Consider the following 12,183-nt stretch of genomic DNA (forward strand, 5'->3'; position numbering starts at 1 on the left):
AACAATCTTTGGACAACACCCACCAGTGGGACTCGAACCCAGAAAGCACAACTACCTTCCAGTAGCTGGCATAACTAGTATGCTTTAACCCACTACGCCATCAGACCTTACAAAAGAAGTAGATAGTTCGAGATATATATCTCAAACATCTCTACCTCCCGAAGGCACCAGATGAGTGAGGGGTCAGTCTGCATTTTTCGTCAAGCCACTGTCATTGTGAGAGAACTCGTGTCCAGCTTATAAGCCTATACTTGCATAAACCACAAGTGAAGATAAACAATCTTTGGACAACACCCACCAGTGGGACTCGAACCCAGAAAGCACAACTACCTTCCAGTAGCTGGCATAACTAGTATGCTTTAACCCACTACGCCATCAGACCTTACAAAAGAAGTAGATAGTTCGAGATATATATCTCAAACATCTCTACCTCCCGAAGGCACCAGATGAGTGAGGGGTCAGTCTGCATTTTTCGTCAAGCCACTGTCAATGTGAGAGAACTCGTGTCCAGCTTATAAGCCTATACTTGCATAAACCACAAGTGAAGATAAACAATCTTTGGACAACACCCACCAGTGGGACTCGAACCCAGAAAGCACAACTACCTTCCAGTAGCTGGCATAACTAGTATGCTTTAACCCACTACGCCATCAGACCTTACAAAAGAAGTAGATAGTTCGAGATATATATCTCAAACATCTCTACCTCCCGAAGGCACCAGATGAGTGAGGGGTCAGTCTGCATTTTTCGTCAAGCCACTGTCAATGTGAGAGAACTCGTGTCCAGCTTATAAGCCTATACTTGCATAAACCACAAGTGAAGATAAACAATCTTTGGACAACACCCACCAGTGGGACTCGAACCCAGAAAGCACAACTACCTTCCAGTAGCTGGCATAACTAGTATGCTTTAACCCACTACGCCATCAGACCTTACAAAAGAAGTAGATAGTTCGAGATATATATCTCAAACATCTCTACCTCCCGAAGGCACCAGATGAGTGAGGGGTCAGTCTGCATTTTTCGTCAAGCCACTGTCAATGTGAGAGAACTCGTGTCCAGCTTATAAGCCTATACTTGCATAAACCACAAGTGAAGATAAACAATCTTTGGACAACACCCACCAGTGGGACTCGAACCCAGAAAGCACAACTACCTTCCAGTAGCTGGCATAACTAGTATGCTTTAACCCACTATGCCATCAGACCTTACAAAAGAAGTAGATAGTTCGAGATATATATCTCAAACATCTCTACCTCCCGAAGGCACCAGATGAGTGAGGGGTCAGTCTGCATTTTTCGTCAAGCCACTGTCAATGTGAGAGAACTCGTGTCCAGCTTATAAGCCTATACTTGCATAAACCACAAGTGAAGATAAACAATCTTTGGACAACACCCACCAGTGGGACTCGAACCCAGAAAGCACAACTACCTTCCAGTAGCTGGCATAACTAGTATGCTTTAACCCACTACGCCATCAGACCTTACAAAAGAAGTAGATAGTTCGAGATATATATCTCAAACATCTCTACCTCCCGAAGGCACCAGATGAGTGAGGGGTCAGTCTGCATTTTTCGTCAAGCCACTGTCAATGTGAGAGAACTCGTGTCCAGCTTATAAGCCTATACTTGCATAAACCACAAGTGAAGATAAACAATCTTTGGACAACACCCACCAGTGGGACTCGAACCCAGAAAGCACAACTACCTTCCAGTAGCTGGCATAACTAGTATGCTTTAACCCACTACGCCATCAGACCTTACAAAAGAAGTAGATAGTTCGAGATATATATCTCAAACATCTCTACCTCCCGAAGGCACCAGATGAGTGAGGGGTCAGTCTGCATTTTTCGTCAAGCCACTGTCAATGTGAGAGAACTCGTGTCCAGCTTATAAGCCTATACTTGCATAAACCACAAGTGAAGATAAACAATCTTTGGACAACACCCACCAGTGGGACTCGAACCCAGAAAGCACAACTACCTTCCAGTAGCTGGCATAACTAGTATGCTTTAACCCACTACGCCATCAGACCTTACAAAAGAAGTAGATAGTTCGAGATATATATCTCAAACATCTCTACCTCCCGAAGGCACCAGATGAGTGAGGGGTCAGTCTGCATTTTTCGTCAAGCCACTGTCAATGTGAGAGAACTCGTGTCCAGCTTATAAGCCTATACTTGCATAAACCACAAGTGAAGATAAACAATCTTTGGACAACACCCACCAGTGGGACTCGAACCCAGAAAGCACAACTACCTTCCAGTAGCTGGCATAACTAGTATGCTTTAACCCACTACGCCATCAGACCTTACAAAAGAAGTAGATAGTTCGAGATATATATCTCAAACATCTCTACCTCCCGAAGGCACCAGATGAGTGAGGGGTCAGTCTGCATTTTTCGTCAAGCCACTGTCAATGTGAGAGAACTCGTGTCCAGCTTATAAGCCTATACTTGCATAAACCACAAGTGAAGATAAATACTTCTGATAAATACTGGAAGGTAGTTGTGCTTTCTGGGTTCGAGTCCCACTGGTGGGTGTTGTCCAAAGATTGTTTATCTTCACTTGTGGTTTATGCAAGTATAGGCTTATAAGCTGGACACGAGTTCTCTCACATTGACAGTGGCTTGACGAAAAATGCAGGCTGACCCCGCACTCATCTGGTGCCTTCGGGAGGTAGAGATGTTTGAGATATATATCTCGAACTATCTACTTCTTTTGTAAGGTCTGATGGCGTAGTGGGTTAAAGCATACTAGTTATGCCGGCAACTGGAAGGTAGTTGTGCTTTCTGGGTTCGAGTCCCACTGGTGGGTGTTGTCCAAAGATTGTTTATCTTCACTTGTGGTTTATGCAAGTATAGGCTTATAAGCTGGACACGAGTTCTCTCACATTGACAGTGGCTTGACGAAAAATGCAGACTGACCCCTCACTCATCTGGTGCCTTCGGGAGGTAGAGATGTTTGAGATATATATCTCGAACTATCTACTTCTTTTGTAAGGTCTGATGGCGTAGTGGGTTAAAGCATACTAGTTATGCCAGCTACTGGAAGGTAGTTGTGCTTTCTGGGTTCGAGTCCCACTGGTGGGTGTTGTCCAAAGATTGTTTATCTTCACTTGTGGTTTATGCAAGTATAGGCTTATAAGCTGGACACGAGTTCTCTCACATTGACAGTGGCTTGACGAAAAATGCAGACTGACCCCTCACTCATCTGGTGCCTTCGGGAGGTAGAGATGTTTGAGATATATATCTCGAACTATCTACTTCTTTTGTAAGGTCTGATGGCGTAGTGGGTTAAAGCATACTAGTTATGCCAGCTACTGGAAGGTAGTTGTGCTTTCTGGGTTCGAGTCCCACTGGTGGGTGTTGTCCAAAGATTGTTTATCTTCACTTGTGGTTTATGCAAGTATAGGCTTATAAGCTGGACACGAGTTCTCTCACATTGACAGTGGCTTGACGAAAAATGCAGACTGACCCCTCACTCATCTGGTGCCTTCGGGAGGTAGAGATGTTTGAGATATATATCTCGAACTATCTACTTCTTTTGTAAGGTCTGATGGCGTAGTGGGTTAAAGCATACTAGTTATGCCAGCTACTGGAAGGTAGTTGTGCTTTCTGGGTTCGAGTCCCACTGGTGGGTGTTGTCCAAAGATTGTTTATCTTCACTTGTGGTTTATGCAAGTATAGGCTTATAAGCTGGACACGAGTTCTCTCACATTGACAGTGGCTTGACGAAAAATGCAGACTGACCCCTCACTCATCTGGTGCCTTCGGGAGGTAGAGATGTTTGAGATATATATCTCGAACTATCTACTTCTTTTGTAAGGTCTGATGGCGTAGTGGGTTAAAGCATACTAGTTATGCCAGCTACTGGAAGGTAGTTGTGCTTTCTGGGTTCGAGTCCCACTGGTGGGTGTTGTCCAAAGATTGTTTATCTTCACTTGTGGTTTATGCAAGTATAGGCTTATAAGCTGGACACGAGTTCTCTCACATTGACAGTGGCTTGACGAAAAATGCAGACTGACCCCTCACTCATCTGGTGCCTTCGGGAGGTAGAGATGTTTGAGATATATATCTCGAACTATCTACTTCTTTTGTAAGGTCTGATGGCGTAGTGGGTTAAAGCATACTAGTTATGCCAGCTACTGGAAGGTAGTTGTGCTTTCTGGGTTCGAGTCCCACTGGTGGGTGTTGTCCAAAGATTGTTTATCTTCACTTGTGGTTTATGCAAGTATAGGCTTATAAGCTGGACACGAGTTCTCTCACATTGACAGTGGCTTGACGAAAAATGCAGACTGACCCCTCACTCATCTGGTGCCTTCGGGAGGTAGAGATGTTTGAGATATATATCTCGAACTATCTACTTCTTTTGTAAGGTCTGATGGCGTAGTGGGTTAAAGCATACTAGTTATGCCAGCTACTGGAAGGTAGTTGTGCTTTCTGGGTTCGAGTCCCACTGGTGGGTGTTGTCCAAAGATTGTTTATCTTCACTTGTGGTTTATGCAAGTATAGGCTTATAAGCTGGACACGAGTTCTCTCACATTGACAGTGGCTTGACGAAAAATGCAGACTGACCCCTCACTCATCTGGTGCCTTCGGGAGGTAGAGATGTTTGAGATATATATCTCGAACTATCTACTTCTTTTGTAAGGTCTGATGGCGTAGTGGGTTAAAGCATACTAGTTATGCCAGCTACTGGAAGGTAGTTGTGCTTTCTGGGTTCGAGTCCCACTGGTGGGTGTTGTCCAAAGATTGTTTATCTTCACTTGTGGTTTATGCAAGTATAGGCTTATAAGCTGGACACGAGTTCTCTCACATTGACAGTGGCTTGACGAAAAATGCAGACTGACCCCTCACTCATCTGGTGCCTTCGGGAGGTAGAGATGTTTGAGATATATATCTCGAACTATCTACTTCTTTTGTAAGGTCTGATGGCGTAGTGGGTTAAAGCATACTAGTTATGCCAGCTACTGGAAGGTAGTTGTGCTTTCTGGGTTCGAGTCCCACTGGTGGGTGTTGTCCAAAGATTGTTTATCTTCACTTGTGGTTTATGCAAGTATAGGCTTATAAGCTGGACACGAGTTCTCTCACATTGACAGTGGCTTGACGAAAAATGCAGACTGACCCCTCACTCATCTGGTGCCTTCGGGAGGTAGAGATGTTTGAGATATATATCTCGAACTATCTACTTCTTTTGTAAGGTCTGATGGCGTAGTGGGTTAAAGCATACTAGTTATGCCAGCTACTGGAAGGTAGTTGTGCTTTCTGGGTTCGAGTCCCACTGGTGGGTGTTGTCCAAAGATTGTTTATCTTCACTTGTGGTTTATGCAAGTATAGGCTTATAAGCTGGACACGAGTTCTCTCACATTGACAGTGGCTTGACGAAAAATGCAGACTGACCCCTCACTCATCTGGTGCCTTCGGGAGGTAGAGATGTTTGAGATATATATCTCGAACTATCTACTTCTTTTGTAAGGTCTGATGGCGTAGTGGGTTAAAGCATACTAGTTATGCCAGCTACTGGAAGGTAGTTGTGCTTTCTGGGTTCGAGTCCCACTGGTGGGTGTTGTCCAAAGATTGTTTATCTTCACTTGTGGTTTATGCAAGTATAGGCTTATAAGCTGGACACGAGTTCTCTCACATTGACAGTGGCTTGACGAAAAATGCAGACTGACCCCTCACTCATCTGGTGCCTTCGGGAGGTAGAGATGTTTGAGATATATATCTCGAACTATCTACTTCTTTTGTAAGGTCTGATGGCGTAGTGGGTTAAAGCATACTAGTTATGCCAGCTACTGGAAGGTAGTTGTGCTTTCTGGGTTCGAGTCCCACTGGTGGGTGTTGTCCAAAGATTGTTTATCTTCACTTGTGGTTTATGCAAGTATAGGCTTATAAGCTGGACACGAGTTCTCTCACATTGACAGTGGCTTGACGAAAAATGCAGACTGACCCCTCACTCATCTGGTGCCTTCGGGAGGTAGAGATGTTTGAGATATATATCTCGAACTATCTACTTCTTTTGTAAGGTCTGATGGCGTAGTGGGTTAAAGCATACTAGTTATGCCAGCTACTGGAAGGTAGTTGTGCTTTCTGGGTTCGAGTCCCACTGGTGGGTGTTGTCCAAAGATTGTTTATCTTCACTTGTGGTTTATGCAAGTATAGGCTTATATATATATATATATATATAACTTTAGAACACTTTCCCACCAGGAGACTCGAACCCTAGCCAGCACAGAAGCCTTCCAGCAACTGGCATAACAGGTACGCCTTAACCCGCTCCACCACCAGCTCAGACCCTTAAAAGAGATGGTAATTTCGGAGTATTTAAATACACCAAAGATCACCACCTCCCAAGAGCACTAGAGCAAGTGAGGGGTCATTTAGACATTAATTTCATCAAGTCCCTGTTAATATGGGAAGACACAGTGTCTATGCTTAAGGCACAACTCTCCTAAACACGAGATTGAAGTATAGAACTTTAGAACACTTTCCCACCAGGAGACTCGAACCCTAGCCAGCACAGAAGCCTTCCAGCAACTGGCATAACAGGTACGCCTTAACCCGCTCCACCACCAGCTCAGACCCTTAAAAGAGATGGTAATTTCGGAGTATTTAAATACACCAAAGATCACCACCTCCCAAGAGCACTAGAGCAAGTGAGGGGTCATTTAGACATTAATTTCATCAAGTCCCTGTTAATATGGGAAGACACAGTGTCTATGCTTAAGGCACAACTCTCCTAAACACGAGATTGAAGTATAGAACTTTAGAACACTTTCCCACCAGGAGACTCGAACCCTAGCCAGCACAGAAGCCTTCCAGCAACTGGCATAACAGGTACGCCTTAACCCGCTCCACCACCAGCTCAGACCCTTAAAAGAGATGGTAATTTCGGAGTATTTAAATACACCAAAGATCACCACCTCCCAAGAGCACTAGAGCAAGTGAGGGGTCATTTAGACATTAATTTCATCAAGTCCCTGTTAATATGGGAAGACACAGTGTCTATGCTTAAGGCACAACTCTCCTAAACACGAGATTGAAGTATAGAACTTTAGAACACTTTCCCACCAGGAGACTCGAACCCTAGCCAGCACAGAAGCCTTCCAGCAACTGGCATAACAGGTACGCCTTAACCCGCTCCACCACCAGCTCAGACCCTTAAAAGAGATGGTAATTTCGGAGTATTTAAATACACCTTGCTCTAGTGCTCTTGGGAGGTGGTGATCTTTGGTGTATTTAAATACTCCGAAATTACCATCTCTTTTAAGGGTCTGAGCTGGTGGTGGAGCGGGTTAAGGCGTACCTGTTATGCCAGTTGCTGGAAGGCTTCTGTGCTGGCTAGGGTTCGAGTCTCCTGGTGGGAAAGTGTTCTAAAGTTCTATACTTCAATCTCGTGTTTAGGAGAGTTGTGCCTTAAGCATAGACACTGTGTCTTCCCATATTAACAGGGACTTGATGAAATTAATGTCTAAATGACCCCTCACTTGCTCTAGTGCTCTTGGGAGGTGGTGATCTTTGGTGTATTTAAATACTCCGAAATTACCATCTCTTTTAAGGGTCTGAGCTGGTGGTGGAGCGGGTTAAGGCGTACCTGTTATGCCAGTTGCTGGAAGGCTTCTGTGCTGGCTAGGGTTCGAGTCTCCTGGTGGGAAAGTGTTCTAAAGTTCTATACTTCAATCTCGTGTTTAGGAGAGTTGTGCCTTAAGCATAGACACTGTGTCTTCCCATATTACAGGGACTTGATGAAATTAATGTCTAAATGACCCCTCACTTGCTCTAGTGCTCTTGGGAGGTGGTGATCTTTGGTGTATTTAAATACTCCGAAATTACCATCTCTTTTAAGGGTCTGAGCTGGTGGTGGAGCGGGTTAAGGCGTACCTGTTATGCCAGTTGCTGGAAGGCTTCTGTGCTGGCTAGGGTTCGAGTCTCCTGGTGGGAAAGTGTTCTAAAGTTCTATACTTCAATCTCGTGTTTAGGAGAGTTGTGCCTTAAGCATAGACACTGTGTCTTCCCATATTAACAGGGACTTGATGAAATTAATGTCTAAATGACCCCTCACTTGCTCTAGTGCTCTTGGGAGGTGGTGATCTTTGGTGTATTTAAATACTCCGAAATTACCATCTCTTTTAAGGGTCTGAGCTGGTGGTGGAGCGGGTTAAGGCGTACCTGTTATGCCAGTTGCTGGAAGGCTTCTGTGCTGGCTAGGGTTCGAGTCTCCTGGTGGGAAAGTGTTCTAAAGTTCTATACTTCAATCTCGTGTTTAGGAGAGTTGTGCCTTAAGCATAGACACTGTGTCTTCCCATATTAACAGGGACTTGATGAAATTAATGTCTAAATGACCCCTCACTTGCTCTAGTGCTCTTGGGAGGTGGTGATCTTTGGTGTATTTAAATACTCCGAAATTACCATCTCTTTTAAGGGTCTGAGCTGGTGGTGGAGCGGGTTAAGGCGTACCTGTTATGCCAGTTGCTGGAAGGCTTCTGTGCTGGCTAGGGTTCGAGTCTCCTGGTGGGAAAGTGTTCTAAAGTTCTATACTTCAATCTCGTGTTTAGGAGAGTTGTGCCTTAAGCATAGACACTGTGCCTTCCCATATTAACAGGGACTTGATGAAATTAATGTCTAAATGACCCCTCACTTGCTCTAGTGCTCTTGGGAGGTGGTGATCTTTGGTGTATTTAAATACTCCGAAATTACCATCTCTTTTAAGGGTCTGAGCTGGTGGTGGAGCGGGTTAAGGCGTACCTGTTATGCCAGTTGCTGGAAGGCTTCTGTGCTGGCTAGGGTTCGAGTCTCCTGGTGGGAAAGTGTTCTAAAGTTCTATACTTCAATCTCGTGTTTAGGAGAGTTGTGCCATATATATATATATATATATATATATATATATATATATATATATATATATATATATATATATATATATATATGATAATACATGATTGGATACTGATAAGTAGGACTCATCTTAAGTCATGGCTTGAGAGGCGAGTGAGAGGAGGTTCAAAGAGATAGTAAATTCAAACACATCCTTCTGAAGTGGTCAACCGAAATAGTAAGAAAAAACACACTTTGGCTGGGAAGCATATTAGGAAAAGAAGCCAGATAGGGACATTCAAAACAATGTAAACTTGACGAAACATCTGGATGTTACTGTGCTCATACAGACTAGTTTGTGATTAGTGCTTATACAGTGATAATATGTGTACTTACAGTGCTGATACAGTGATGAAATGTGTACTTACAGTGCTGATACATTGATAACGTTTACTCACGGTGCTGATACAGTGATAAAATGTGTAATTACAGTACTGATACAGTGACATCATGTATACTTACAGTGAGGGTGGCTGTGGCAGTCCTGGGTGGGGCACCGTCGTCCACCGCCCACACCAGCACGGAGTGGGCGGCCGCTGTCTCGCGATCCAGGCCGCCCACAACCCAGACCGCCCCCGACCCGTCTACACTGAACTGTCGTCTAGGGTCACTGTCCTCTGCTATCTTGTAGCGCACGCGGCTGTGTCCTCCCTGCGGTTAGTGGCGGGTATTAGTGTAGGACACCTGGCTGTGTCTTCCTTGCGGTTAGTGGCGGGTATTAGTGTAGGACACCTGGCTGTGTCTTCCTTGCGGTTAGTGGCGGGTATTAGTGTAGCACACCTGGCTGTGTCCTCCCTGCGGTTAGTGGCGGGTATTAGTGTAGTACACCTGGCTGTGTCCTCCCTGCAGTTAGTGGCGGGTATTAGTGTAGCACACCTGGCTGTGTCCTCCCTGTGGTTAGTGGCGGGTATTAGTGTAGGACACCTGGCTGTGTCTTCCTTGCGGTTAGTGGCGGGTATTAGTGTAGGACACCTGGCTGTGTCTTCCTTGCGGTTAGTGGCGGGTATTAGTGTAGGACACCTGGCTGTGTCTTCCTTGCGGTTAGTGGCGGGTATTAGTGTAGCACACCTGGCTGTGTCCTCCCTGCGGTTAGTGGCGGGTATTAGTGTAGCACACCTGGCTGTGTCCTCCCTGCGGTTAGTGGCGGGTATTAGTGTAGTACACCTGGCTGTGTCCTCCCTGCAGTTAGTGGCGGGTATTAGTGTAGTACACCTGGCTGTGTCCTCCCTGCAGTTAGTGGCGGGTATTAGTGTAGCACACCTGGCTGTGTCCTCCCTGCGGTTAGTGGCGGGTATTAGTGTAGGACACCTGGCTGTGTCTTCCTTGCGGTTAGTGGCGGGTATTAGTGTAGTACACCTGGCTGTGTCCTCCCTGCGGTTAGTGGCGGGTATTAGTGTAGCACACCTGGCTGTGTCCTCCCTGCGGTTAGTGGCGGGTATTAGTGTAGCACACCTGGCTGTGTCCTCCCTGCGGTTAGTGGCGGGTATTAGTGTAGGACACCTGGCTGTGTCTTCCTTGCGGTTAGTGGCGGGTATTAGTGTAGCAAACCTGGCTGTGTCCTCCCTGCGGTTAGTGGCGGGTATTAGTGTAGTACACCTGGCTGTGTCCTCCCTGCGGTTAGTGGCGGGTATTAGTGTAGCACAACTGGCTGTGTCCTCCCTGCGGTTAGTGGCGGGTATTAGTGTAGTACACCTGGCTGTGTCCTCCCTGCGGTTAGTGGCGGGTATTAGTGTAGGACACCTGGCTGTGTCCTCCCTGCGGTTAGTGGCGGGTATTAGTGTAGCACAACTGGCTGTGTCCTCCCTGCGGTTAGTGGCGGGTATTAGTGTAGTACACCTGGCTGTGTCCTCCCTGCGGTTAGTGGCGGGTATTAGTGTAGCACACCTGGCTGTGTCCTCCCTGCGGTTAGTGGCGGGTATTAGTGTAGGACACCTGGCTGTGTCTTCCCTGCGGTTAGTGGCGGGTATTAGTGTAGGACACCTGGCTGTGTCTTCCCTGCGGTTAGTGGCGGGTATTAGTGTAGGACACCTGGCTGTGTCTTCCCTGCGGTTAGTGGCGGGTATTAGTGTAGGACACCTGGCTGTGTCTTCCCTGCGGTTAGTGGCGGGTATTAGTGTAGCACAACTGGCTGTGTCCTCCCTGCGGTTAGTGGCGGGTATTAGTGTAGGATACCTGGCTGTGTCCTCCCTGCGGTTAGTGGCGGGTATTAGTGTAGGACACCTGGCTGTGGTTAGTGGCGGGTATTAGTGTAGGACACCTGGCTGTGTCTTCCCTGCGGTTAGTGGCGGGTATTAGTGTAGCACAACTGGCTGTGTCCTCCCTGCGGTTAGTGGCGGGTATTAGTGTAGTACACCTGGCTGTGTCCTCCCTGCGGTTAGTGGCGGGTATTAGTGTAGGACACCTGGCTGTGTCCTCCCTGCAGTTAGTGGCGGGTATTAGTGTAGTACACCTGGCTGTGTCCTCCCTGCAGTTAGTGGCAGGTGTTAGTGTAGCACACCTGGCTGTGTCCTCCCTGCGGTTAGTGGCGGGTATTAGTGTAGGACACCTGGCTGTGGTTAGTGGCGGGTATTAGTGTAGCACAACTGGCTGTGTCCTCTTTGGGGTAATAAGAACTAGAGATTCTTTATGACACCTCTACAAAGCGGTAACGAACACTTGCGGTCAATCTTCAGCTACCACGAGTCAGACTCCAACAACGTCACTGCATACACTCCGGCTCGTTTTCTAACATGGTTTACTATAAGAACGATCACATGGTCTTCACTGCTTACTTCATCCTTTACATTGACTTATTTCGGAATATCAAGACGACCAAACTGGGGCGCTTCTCTTCGACTTCTGCACGACTGCGACATCTATCTTTTTCTCTCAGCAGTGTACTATACCTAACTTTCCCCTCGACTAAGTGAATCTTCTTTTCGTTAGCGAATCATTGTTTTCGATTGAACCTTCAGCTTTTGCAATTGGCTTAATTAGGTCAAATATGAGGTTGATGATGCAAGTGACGTCAGAAATCTATTGAACGTCATTCTAACTGCCCAGAAAAAAATTACTTTCACATATACTGCACCAAGTTAACCTCATTTAAAAGTCCTAACTTAAATAATGCTTCTGGAGTCTCTGATGTCAGATTTAAGTTAACGCGACTTAAAACGGGTTACTGTTTTAGGATGGTAACAGTGATAACCTTGTTACAGCGGTGACAGGGTTAACCCTGATAACACCGCAGGTATCGTTGCGGTTATGACGTCTCAGGTGCCCATGTTGTCAGGGGGCGTCGCCGGTGCCCATGTGGTCAGGGGCGCCGCCAGT

At 46.2% G+C, this 12,183-nt stretch overlaps 1 protein-coding gene across 1 annotated transcript in view; it reads right to left on the reverse strand.

The window, feature by feature from the left end:
- The window catches only part of LOC123750438 (putative neural-cadherin 2), a 349,307-nt gene that overhangs the window by 46,095 nt on the left and 291,029 nt on the right, over positions 1-12,183 (reverse strand). Inside the window, 1 exon segment of the mRNA XM_069332160.1 lies at positions 9,334-9,522. Within this exon segment, the coding sequence (XP_069188261.1) occupies positions 9,334-9,522 (189 nt within the window).

Source organism: Procambarus clarkii, chromosome 27 (assembly GCF_040958095.1).
Source record: "Procambarus clarkii isolate CNS0578487 chromosome 27, FALCON_Pclarkii_2.0, whole genome shotgun sequence".
Classification (NCBI taxonomy): domain Eukaryota; kingdom Metazoa; phylum Arthropoda; class Malacostraca; order Decapoda; family Cambaridae; genus Procambarus; species Procambarus clarkii.